This window comes from Musa acuminata, chromosome BXJ3-1, assembly GCF_036884655.1.
Source record: "Musa acuminata AAA Group cultivar baxijiao chromosome BXJ3-1, Cavendish_Baxijiao_AAA, whole genome shotgun sequence".
NCBI lineage: Eukaryota > Viridiplantae > Streptophyta > Magnoliopsida > Zingiberales > Musaceae > Musa > Musa acuminata.
The window spans coordinates 1,962,200-1,974,398 of NC_088349.1; the positions used below are offsets into that span (position 1 = coordinate 1,962,200).

The 12,199-nt window shown below is 35.5% G+C and overlaps 1 protein-coding gene across 10 annotated transcripts in view; it reads right to left on the reverse strand.

Annotated features, from left to right (window-relative positions):
- The window catches only part of LOC103978134 (uncharacterized), a 41,025-nt gene that overhangs the window by 15,295 nt on the left and 13,531 nt on the right, over positions 1–12,199 (reverse strand). For 9 of the 10 annotated variants that reach the window (XM_065135916.1, XM_065135915.1, XM_065135914.1 and 6 more), the window contains 7 exons: positions 11,996–12,145; positions 6,254–6,508; positions 5,935–6,066; positions 5,530–5,850; positions 5,223–5,396; positions 1,846–2,845; positions 1,563–1,750 (listed from right to left, as the gene is read on the reverse strand). In XM_065135916.1, coding sequence (XP_064991988.1) covers positions 1,563–1,750; positions 1,846–2,845; positions 5,223–5,396; positions 5,530–5,850; positions 5,935–6,066; positions 6,254–6,508; positions 11,996–12,145 — 2,220 coding nt within the window. The remainder of the gene's footprint in view (positions 1–1,562; positions 1,751–1,845; positions 2,846–5,222; positions 5,397–5,529; positions 5,851–5,934; positions 6,067–6,253; positions 6,509–11,995; positions 12,146–12,199) is intronic. The other variant, XM_065135919.1, reaches the window with a different exon arrangement.

Sequence of the window (12,199 nt, forward strand, 5' to 3'; positions counted from 1 at the left end):
TCCGCCACATCCACCACCGTCTTCGCCTCCCACTTCGCCACAATGCTCTTCCTCTCTCCCTGACAACATCTCCACCCACTTGTCCCCTCCCTCTTCCCCCACCTTTGTCATAGCCCCCCCTCCGTGTCCCCTCTTCTTCGCCTCATCGCAATAGTCTTCCCCCTTCCTCGTATCGGCAGCGTCCTCCTCCCACATCTTCCCTTCTCCTCCCTACACTAACGATTTCCTTTGCATCATCCTTTCACCCCAACAGCTAGCGTCTTCTCCCCCTTTGCTTTGCTGCAATCTCTTGCCAACTTCCTCCGACTTCCCTGAGAGCCTACTCCTCGCTAATTGCTCCTTTGTGTCCTCCCTCTTCCCCTCCCAACCGACAACAACCCATAGCCACCCAACTAGTAGCACCTCAACTCAAGTGACAACAAGACAGCCAACCCAACGGACAACAACCCTCTCCCATACCTCCTCCCTTTCCTTGAATCCTTTATCCTTGCTCCCCTCCCCGTACCCAACAACCCCACTCCATCCTCCTACTGTGTTAATTGTTTTATTAATATGGATCTGGACAATGTAATTTGATACTTTAAATGAATGCAATTTGATTTGTCATTATTGTTTTAGTGATTATATTTATTAATCATATGATATATATTTTTACAATTTTAATATTCAGGCTCGTTGAGCGCCTAGTTGCTCTCGTCTTTGACTACTCTTTATCTACACTCTCTCTAACTAATTTTTGACCATAAGGTTTAAAATAAGTCTAAATAGGTGAGTCTTGGATACAAGTTGAGTATATCAAATTAAAAACCACAGATATGCAAACCTAAGTAGTGATACCATAAGGTCTTACACTTTTGGCTATTTTCATTCATTTCAAATCTTCTTATACCTCATTTATTCATTACAATAAATCCTAATGCAAATAATGAAGGCTTTAGGTATCTCGATTTTGGCAACCTATTGGATCAGTACGACGAGTTACCTGGCAGTATATGATTGTGCCATCCAATATCACTAAATAGAATATTAATAAAAAGAGCAGTATATGAAGCGGTATCAAGCAGTATAGTCGACCCATAAATACCGATTAGTCCATATCAATCCAACCAATATTTAAACCATGAGTATGAACAATCCTTCTAATAAAGTACTTAGACATCAATCAAGATACAACATACTGATGCCACTGGAAATACACATTGGCAAGGAGTGTATTGCTACCAGTGAAAAGTTTTCATGCCAAATGATGGTAAGTAAAATGCAAGTGAACAATCTGAAACATAATTATTTGAGAATATTATGCCATAAAAGGATATAAACAGATAAGACTGGCACCAAATCAAGATTACTTGATTCACACTTGATTCAACACAATCTAACATTCTTAAAGGATCAAAAGTACAGAAGCATCAATAAAAGTTTCTACCAGAGGAAATGCGAGTGAAATTACATTGCCAATTAACTATTTATGTGCAGTTCAGGTTAAAATGCCAAAATTCATAATAAATTCAGAAACACCTATCCACAAGGTTAAACTAAATCAGACTGTTCAAATTGCTTACCGGAAGTTTTAATATCTCACATAGTTTTGATAACTCTGGCTTCAATATAAGATGAAGATTCCTCTGTGCAGTCCGTAAGCTTTCTCTCCCTTCCCAGTCAATCTCATGACGCCTGTTTATATCTTTAGTACCTTCAGACATTAAAGACACTTGTGATACAGCATTTCCTTGACTATTAAATTGTGCCTCTGCAACATTCAATCCCACATAACAAAAAAAAAGAATATCAAAATCCTGAAGAAAGATGACATTATAATCCAAATTCTTAACAGTATAGTAATACCAGTCTCCAACTGGAATGGAACAAAAGCTCCTTTAGTAATGGAAATATGAGAAGATCCATCAGGATTTCCAGACAACAACTTATTATTGCCTTCAGCTTCTCTTTTTCCTTGGAACCAACTTTTGAGAGAGATTGGATCAACAGTATTACTGCTAACTGCCTTCTTCAGCCTTTTTTTTCCTACATCATTTTCTGGTTCAGATGACAATGTAGATTCGTCCCAATTCCGAACCTTTCCACATCTCCTATGACTATGAGATGGCTCAGAAATATAACGCCATTGCGGACACCTTCCTTCCAGTAAATTTGACCAGAAACTATGTGGATCTTTGTCCAACCAGGATCCTCCTTCCTCACCAGCCAAAATAATTTTTCTTGAATAAGAAGCTCCACTCTGCTGGGCCTTTATCACAATCGAATATTTGGTAGGAACACATGGAAACTTAGTTAATATTTCCAGCATATCATTAAGAATCATTTTATCATAGGAACTTTGAGACTGATTCTTTGAGCAATCAGTTTGATGAAACTCTTCTAGTTGATGAAAGAGATTCGAAGCACCCCAACCAAGCAAAGAATGACAGACACTGGGGTTTATGTTTTCTATATCACTGTCAAGTTTCATGTTCTCCTTTGCAAACATTAGAAGTCTTTCCTCCAGTGTAAAGGATGAATATAGACGGAAGACAAGCAGAGAATTGTGCTGTGATTTTACAGTTATCCTCTGAAGTGCCCGTAGGTCATTCAATGGATTCCAATCACTATTATAAATAATAATAGCATCAACAGATGAAAGTTTGATGCTTGGTAAGCATGCATGATTTTCAATTAAAAAGACAAATCTTCCTGTTGCCTTATCATTGAAAATTTTCAATGCAGCTAGTCTTCTTGACATGGCTATTCCACGTTTAACATGCTCATACGAATCAGCACCAAATCTCTGATGAAGAAAGTCATCCAAAATATCACCAATTGAGAACTTTCCAGCTCTGCCAAATGACTATGATATATAAAAGAAAATGAGAAAAAGAAATTGTGAAGTTCAACTGTTAAAGTTATTCTGAAACAAAAAAATTGCCAGCAGCATCAGATTTTCAAAAATGTTTACATTTGAAAAATCATGTACGTAGACGAACTTATAAATTAAAATGATTATTCATGCTTAGATTCTTGGAAGACATTTGAACTATTTAAATACGTTGATTTAACCTAACAGCAAGAAAGTGAAGCAGAAAGAATTCTGGTCCTTCATAGGATCATACAAAGAGACAACTCCAACACATAAACTTTAAATTCCACCACATCTTGGTATTTAGCTGTATCACACGTTGAGATATAGGCACCATATAAAGAGCAAGAAGATAATATTCTACCTAACTTCGCTATCACCATAAAAAGACTGCCTTGTACCGGGCAGTTCATTACATATGACCTCGTATCGCTTGATACGATCGTTATCAACCTATACTGGTCGAATTTCAACCGATAGTGATCAATGGCTGGGATTTGTTGAATTCAAATGGTCCATTTAACCGTTTGAACCAAATCTAAGGGTTTTTAAACCCTTTTTACCCCCTCATTCCCTCCCCCTTCACTCTCACAAACACTTCTACTCTCTCAATCTCTTTCTCACTCTCATTTGGTCATTCTTCTCAGAGCAACAGTATGATATTCGATCATATGATACAGAGCAATAGATCAATGGCAAAAGTAGAAGTTCCGACATTCTCCAACCTCCACATCAATACATGCCACAATTGTACTTGCCTCAGGTGCCACCTTGGATACGTGTGGCTCATGACGATCAGGCTACGATCATCACCACATTGATGCACCAATGGAATACAATGTATTAGTATCCTATATCATGAGATCAATTTCAAGATTGGGTCTATCAAAAATATCATATTGATATATAGATACATAGGATCGTGATCCCCAATCCATTGCCCGTGGAGTCCTACTGTTCTTTTTTGTGGTAGAACCATGTATTTATTACTTCATTTATTTGAATCTTAAAGCTCAACATGAAGTTTAACAATTCAAATTATTTCGTTTTACATGATTCAATATCAATGGAAGTATGGTCTAAAACGTGCCACAAAGCAGCTTCTCAAAACGAGAAAAAGATGTGTCACTATTCTTTCCTAATTTAGAATATTGTTGCTTAAATTATACTAAATTTACAATTATTTCCATCTTAAAAACCTTAACCTAAGTTTTTTTTTCCTATTTTCCAAGTATTTTTGGATGGGTTTTTAGGGTTTTTTTTGTACCATTTCATTGACCGACCAACACGCTGATTTGAACCAATAAGGCAAACCTTGTCACAAAGCATCAACAAACACAAGCTTGCTCGAATTGGTACGTGTTGCTTGTTCCATACCGGTCTTGGTGAAATGGAAGTACTTTAGCACTTATAGGTTAATCGAGAACCAAATAAGGCCAAAATCTTCTTAGAAAGTTAGTTGTAGGAATGTCGATTTGGTCCGTTATATAAAAGGGAAAGTGAGAAACCCTAAATCCCACTTCCACATCGTCTTCGCTTCTTATGCAGCCGCAATCGATGCTTTGACTTCTCATTGCGACTTCTCGCCTCTATCTTCTCATCGCGATCGACTCTATTTCTCACGCAAGTGGCTACCAACGACCTCCACTTATCGCGACCTAGTTGGACACCACCACGTAAGATATTTACCCTAATCACTTCTCAGGTATCTCTCTTCTCCTCTTCCTCCTTCCTCCTTCCTCCTCCACCGCTTCCTCTTCTTCCCTCTTTCTTCCTCCATCATCTCTTCCTCTTCTCCCTCTTTTTCTTCCTCTCTGAAACACTGGTGCCTACCAGTGTATTGTGTGTTGGTACACCAATACAAACTAGCAAGTGTTGGTTCAACAAATCTTCGGGATAGGTTCAATACTCAAAATGGAAAACCTTAGTTAAAATAATAGAAATAAAGCAAAATTTATATCATAAGCAGTAACCCTCAGTTTCTTTTTCAAAACTTTCACAGTTCAGATTAGTTCATTATTCAATAACCATAGGAACATAATCAATCTCTCTGCATTTAAATAGAAATCTTCTTTTTTTTATGGAGCAAAACAAGTTGGATGACAGTCACACAAGATTGCTTTCCATCTGAAGTTTTATCATACAAATTACCCTCATTTCATTAGTAAAAATGCATACTACTGCAATAAATTGTTTCTAGGCACTCAAGATTTATGTGGAATTCATGGCAAATAACATAATCACTTGTAGACACTAAGTATGAAACGTTCAACCTATGGCCATAAGCCAATAGACCCTATGAGGCTATGACTTAAATAGAATTCACAAGCCATAGAAAGAGCAAAATCTGAAAGAAGACATCACAAACCTGAAAAAAAATCAGAACTCGCAATCCTTGATTCCGAATCGTCTGGAGAATCTTGTCAAGTACAAGCAGCTTGCCACTTGCATTTACTAAAATATCTAAATATTCAGTCACTGGGAGACCTCTGGTAAGTGAGCTTGGCAAATGTTCATCAACAAGGTAAGGATGGTCACAGCACTGGAACAAAGGCAAAATTTGTGGAAACAATACAGAAGTTATTAGCTTCCAGTATACAGAACAAGTTAGCTTTACTCCAACCAATAAACTATATGTTCCTAATATTTTTATCAAACAGTATTTGGAAGCCAACCTTTCTGGCTGATATAAGAATGTCACCAAGAACTCCAACAAGATCAAAATTTGAACATGAACGAAGAAGTATGGAGTTTGAAATCAGAGTCGCACAATATTGTTCAAGCTGCACATTGGAAAGGCAAACAGGAACCCAGTACTCCAAAAACTTCGAGGAATCTGGTTTACGGTCATATGCAACATAATGTGACAGTTTCTCTTTCAATAAAGCAAGTGTACCAGCAGCATCAATGGCATCAGATTCTACAGTGCATGCTGAATTTCCATCAATCCCTGAATCAAGGAATGAGAGCAGGTTGAGGTATTCAGCAATGTTATCCTGAAAGTTCCAAGAGTTCATTAAACATTATTAGAGTTTTAAAAGAGAACAATAACTGCATGAAGAATTAGTACTTCCACATACCTTCAACTGACCACTTAAAAGAAGTAGCCTGAAATCAGTTGAGAGACGCTTAAACAGTTCCAAATGTATCGAATTTTGGCACTGATCAACAAAGAGAGCTTCCCAGGCAATGCATTCTAGTGTTCCAAAATCCTGGATATTATTCAGGATCATGTCAAATAGGTAGATACATGAATCACACAAATAACATATCAAAAATCTGCATAACAAAAAAGAAATGTCTGGGACCATCACAAAACAGGAAGTACGAAATTATAGCATTAGGCTAAAATGTTATAGCTCAACTGCTAAATACAAAACAAAAAATAAAGAATGATACCTCAACAATAGCATCAGGACATGACAAAAGCACTTGAAACATTATGGGACCACATTCCTGATGAAACTCTAGAGTTCGAATCATCTTCCGGACATCCTTGCTTGCATTATAGACAACAAGATTAATGGAAGGTGCCAAGCGATTAAATTCAGCCTCCCATAATGGAAGAGAAGTAGAAGGTGAGATGATGAGAAAAGGTCGACATGCATAAGATAGCAAGGACAATATGAATAAGATGGATTTAATAACTCGCTCCTGCAAAATATATCCTTCTAGTCAGGCATAGAAACTGTATGTAAAGCATAGTATAAAATTATATTTTAGATTTTATATGACTAACAACTGTAAAAATTAACAACTAAAAGGATCATACATAACAAGAATAAACTACCAAATCCTATTCTCTCCTATGACCTATCTCAACACAAGGGTATGATCTGTGCAGAAATAGATTAAATAATGTCTCATATGGAATATGCAGGTACATTATGTCTGATAATCAACAAACTTGCAAGTGGTAACTAACACTTAAGGCAGAAAGAAAATTATTGATTTGGACTCAAATTTTCCAATAGTGCAGCTGTGGTCTCAACTAATGCAGAAATAACAAGTTTAAAATAAGAAATAAAGAAAATCTACGACATCAAATGAACGTATAAGAAGATCACATAAGTTGCATCACATGCACACGAGGTTATATGACTAGGGTTAAGAGATACATATAAAACATATATATTGCTTATGGTCTAAGACTAAAAGGAAAAATGGATAAAATGAGGTGGAGAGCCAGACCAAACTCTGACAGGAAGCAATGGCAGTGATTGACCAATTAGGATTTTCAAGCTCAAACTAGAATAATCGAGCAAGATAAAGGATCTTGGTCAAGTGATGTCAGTAATTTAATTAGGCACTCGGCCGAGGCGAGGCGAGGCCTGAGCACCTTGTGTGTGGACCAGGCGGTGCTTTTCAATGAGGCGTTGCCTAGGCGCTCGCCCGAACCCAAACGTTGGGTGCTTCGGGCGAGCGCCCGATTCAAATAAGGCAACCGAACCATACTTTTAAGTCTAGTTCGGTTCAATAATAGTCAGTTGGTTCGATTGAACCAACTAACAAAGTTACTTACCCTCAAAAGCAACAATTCATGCTCGTGCAACCCCATGCCAACCCTAGCATTGCTTCTGCCTACGCCGCCGATGTTATATGTTGTTGCCTCCACCACAGACGCAACAGACCGAGCCTTCCTCTATCGTCGACGGACGGGTCCGCCCTCGCAAGAGCCCGTAGCTTCCTTCCGCTACCGTTCCGTGTGCAGTTCCTCAACCTGTCGAGAAAGAGGACCGCAGGTTCCTCCGCCACCAACAAACTCTCTCTGGAACTTCCGTTGCCGCCACTGCTACCCATAGCTTCTGCCGCTACCATTCGCAATGTTGCGGCAGTTGTCTTAAACTAATCCTCCGTTGTTGTTACCAGCTTCTCACCGCTACCTCTCCTTCCCACTTTCGACACTGTTTGTTGGTGATAATTTTATCCCCCTTACTATCCATAAATAGTTCTTTTCTCCCCCTCTAACTACTATTAATAGTAATAATACACTATTAACTGTAGATTGTTAACTACCGTACAAAGTAATCTTTATTTACTAGATTGAGAATATAGATTTTAACACTGCTAATCTTTATTTATTCAAAATTATTATTAGGGTTTCAAGATAAATGGCAAGTGTACAGAGCAATTCAGTAGATTCTTCAAAAAATTCAAGAAGGGATCCTGCTTGTAAATACAATTATCTAAAGGATCCTAAAGATCCTAATACAGTTACTTGCATCTTCTGCGATAAGACTATTAGAGGTGGCATTTTTCTTGCAAAACAACATCTAACAGGAAATTCAAGAATGCATCAGCCTGCAAGAAGTGTCCACCTGATATAAAAGAAGAGTTGTTGGCTTATATGGATGAAAAAAAGATGCAAAAGAATGAATCTTATGAGATTTTACCAGATGATAGTGTTGAACATATCAAAAATGATGAAGAAGAATATTATTTTGAAAGTGTCAATCGAAGTGGGAAAAAAATATATGACAAAAAGAAAAAAAATAATGACTGTTAAGAAGGGTAAAAAGGGACCGATGGACCTATATATGTATGAAGGATCAAAGAAGCAACGAGGGAAAGCAGGAGCAAAATTAATACAATCAAATATAAGTGAGTGATGCTTGCGATAAGGAAATAAGGGGATGAATAATTCAACGCATTGTTCGCTACTTCAATCAGGCTAGCCTTCCCCTTAGTATATAACTCTTCTAGATAGTTTTAAGGAGATGATTGAAGCTATTGGAAGATATGGTGCGGGATATAAACATCTAAGTTATTATGAGATGCGAATTCCATTATTTAAAAAGGAGTTGGATTATACGAATGATTTATTGAAGGGCTACAAAGAATTATAGGTAAAGCATGGTCGCTCTATTATGTCATATGCTTGGACCGATAGGAGACATAGGAGTATAATTAATTTTATGGTTAACTATTCTTTAGAAACCATGTTTGTGATGTCAATAGATGCATCATCTTTCGTGAAATATAGAGAAAAGATATATGATTTGCTTGACAAATTTGTGAAAAAATTGGTGAACAAAATATCGTCCAAAGTTATTATCAAAATATCAACCAAGGTATGTAGTTTCAAATGATACTACTCGTATGGGCGGAACGTACCGGTCCGATAGTAAACCGATACGCAAACCGAGCATTAATGAATGATATTATATATATATATATATATATATATATATATATATATATATATATATATATATATATATATAAAAGATTATATATATATATATAGAGGCAACATTGCCTCGTTTTTTTACGATGTCACCCCACTTGTGGAGAAGAGAGGTGACGTCGCATATTTTTTTTAACTTATATATATAAATATATATATATATAATTATATTTATATATATATATATATATAGAAAGGTGACGTCGCCTCGTGTGGGGGAGAAGGGAGGCGTAATCACCGAAAATTATATATATATATATATATATATATATATATAACGGTATACCGCTCGGTATACAGTAGTACCATACCGTACCGAGAGAATATTGAAACTACGGTACGATACGATATTTCAATCCTTGTTATCAATAATGAAAGCAACTATGTGTTAGCTAGTAAGATTTATCTTTTGAATTTATTATTTTAATTACTTTGTCTCCAATTAAATGGAAGATGTATTAAACTCCTAGGTCTTATCAATTTTGTTATGCTTTGTCTTAAGTAAATTCCTTGAAGCAAAAAAGATAACATTTATATTGAACTCCATGTATCACACATTGTATTGATTTAATGTTAAAAGATATTGAAAAGATTCCTGAAATCAAGAAGACTATAGAAAAAGCAATATTTATCGTTGGATTTCTCTATAATCATATCGGGGCTTTGAATATGATGAGAGAATTTACAGGCAGCAAAAAATTGGTGAGATATAGTGTCACTCGATTTGCTACTTCTTTCTTAACAATACAGAGTGTGCATCGTTAAAAACATAACCTGAGAAATATGTTTACCTCAGAGAAATGGGTGACAAGCAAATAGACAAAAGAAACAAAAGGCAAGAGGGCTAGTGATATCATCTTAATGTAATCCTTTTGAAATCTTGTAGTTTATATATTAAAGGTAATGGGCCCTCTTGTTCTAGCCATTCAGTTGACGAATAATGAAAATAAGCCTACAATGAGATATATTTATGAGACTATGGATAGAGCAAAGAAGACGATTCAAAGGTTTTTTAATGAAAATGAAGAAAAATATAAGAAAATATTTGTAATCATAAACGAAAGATGGAATTGTCAACTTTATCATCCATTACAAGCAACAGAATATTATTTGAACCCAGAATTCTTTTATAAGATCACCTCCGTTGGGTTTGATGCAAAAGTTCTAAATCGGTTATATCAATGCATTGCAATATTAGTTCCAAACCTTGAGGTACAAGATAAAATCATACGTGAATTATCTTTATATAAGAATGTCGATGGTCTTTTTAGAATTTCAATGGCAGTTCGATCTGGGACAACTACATCCCCTAGCATTAATAAATTGATATAATTAATTATATTTATAGTATGTTATTACTTATTGTTAATAATAAAATAAATTTTGCAGCTGAATGAAGTTTATTTGAAAATTTCACCCTGAACTTATAGTAATTTGCTATCAAAATTCTTAATTTGACATATAGTGTTGTGGGTTATGAGCGAAATTGGAGTGTCTTTAAGCACGTATAGATCATAAAATAATTTTATTTCAATTAACCTATTCTTTTTAGATAGATGTATTAATATATTTTCAAATTATATAACATGACAGATTCACTCAAAGAGAAGAAAGGGTGCAAACTTGCAAAATGCTAAAGACGAGCTTGTATTTGAAGAATGACAATTTGAAATGGGGAGATGTAGCAAAAACTTCAGGTGTTGGAGAATTACAAACATATACAATACAGATGACGAAGAGAAAAATAAGTGCAAATGTCTCAAGCTCATCTCCTACTATTGTTGAAAAGGATGAAACATATATTTGATAAAGAAGAACAAGAGGAAGAGAAGGATGATGTTATGTTTGAAAATAATGATGTTGATTATGATGATGAATGAATTTGATGTAAAACATTATTGTTTTGAGTCTTTTGACATTTTTGTTATTAGAAGATGAATAATATGATTTGGTACTTTAGATCTTTTTAGTTTAATATCATATTTTATTTAAATAATCATATTTATCAATTATATTATATATTTTTTTATATTTTAATATTTCAGAGCGCCTAACGCCTTAGATGTTTTGGGACCTTGACGTCTAATGCTTTTTAAATCACTGAGTGCTATAAGGCTAGCATAGGAGTGAGAATCTTCCAAGTTATTAGTATTATCGTAGTAGAACAGGACAAAATTCAAAAATGCCATAGTGTTAAAAGGAATCATGGTTCTAAGCCATCATAAAGATTAATTTGATCCATCAGAAGCTATCATAAATCATGGTTCACTTAAACAAACTTACCTTATCTTAAAACAATATGATCCATCAGGGATAAACACATAGATAGGAGTGAATTGTTATGCAAGCTAATAATGAAGTCTTCTGCTGCTCAACTTACATTCACAATGCATTTACAACTTTAAAAAAAAATTGAACTTTGCCAATGGGCACTTGCAAGAACATATAATCTAAGTATGTGAATTCAGTTATAGAACAGTTGTTGCCAACTGTCTAGGCCAGTGAAACTAATATCCACTATAACCATGGAAAATGCCAACTAAGAAAGGGACACTAGAAGCTACTAAAAACATTCTTTACATGATCACAGAGCCTTCTGATATTCCTAAATTGGGTGTTAACTGCTATGCTTTAGCTGTTGCATCACATTCTTCCAAAATGCCTAATATGTATAATGTCTAAATTTTGAGCAAGTAACTTTAAGCAGGATTTGATTACTGAACAAAAACATGTTAATTGCTTTTCCAACAAATATACCTGTAATGTAAACATGCACATATAAATAAACCATTGAAGCCAACACCTGAATAATCTGTGGAATGCATAAGCAACAACATAATGGTATATGTGCCACATGAGTAAAGGACAATTAATAGGCTATTTATGTCTCTACCTAATCAAGCATGCCTCAGAACTTTTACAATATGCTATACAAGGAGCATAAGAAACTATACCTGATCATCCAAGAAAACAGTATTCTGGTTCCTATGCCAAAACTCACGAAGCCTGTTGATAGAAATCAGATGATCATTATCGAGTCCAGGTGGAAAACCATCAGGGAACCTTGTCAATTTAATATAACGATTACTCCTGAACTCTAGAGCCTGGGAATAACAAATTTCATGGTTAATGAAAATGTTTAAATTATGTTGTGATGC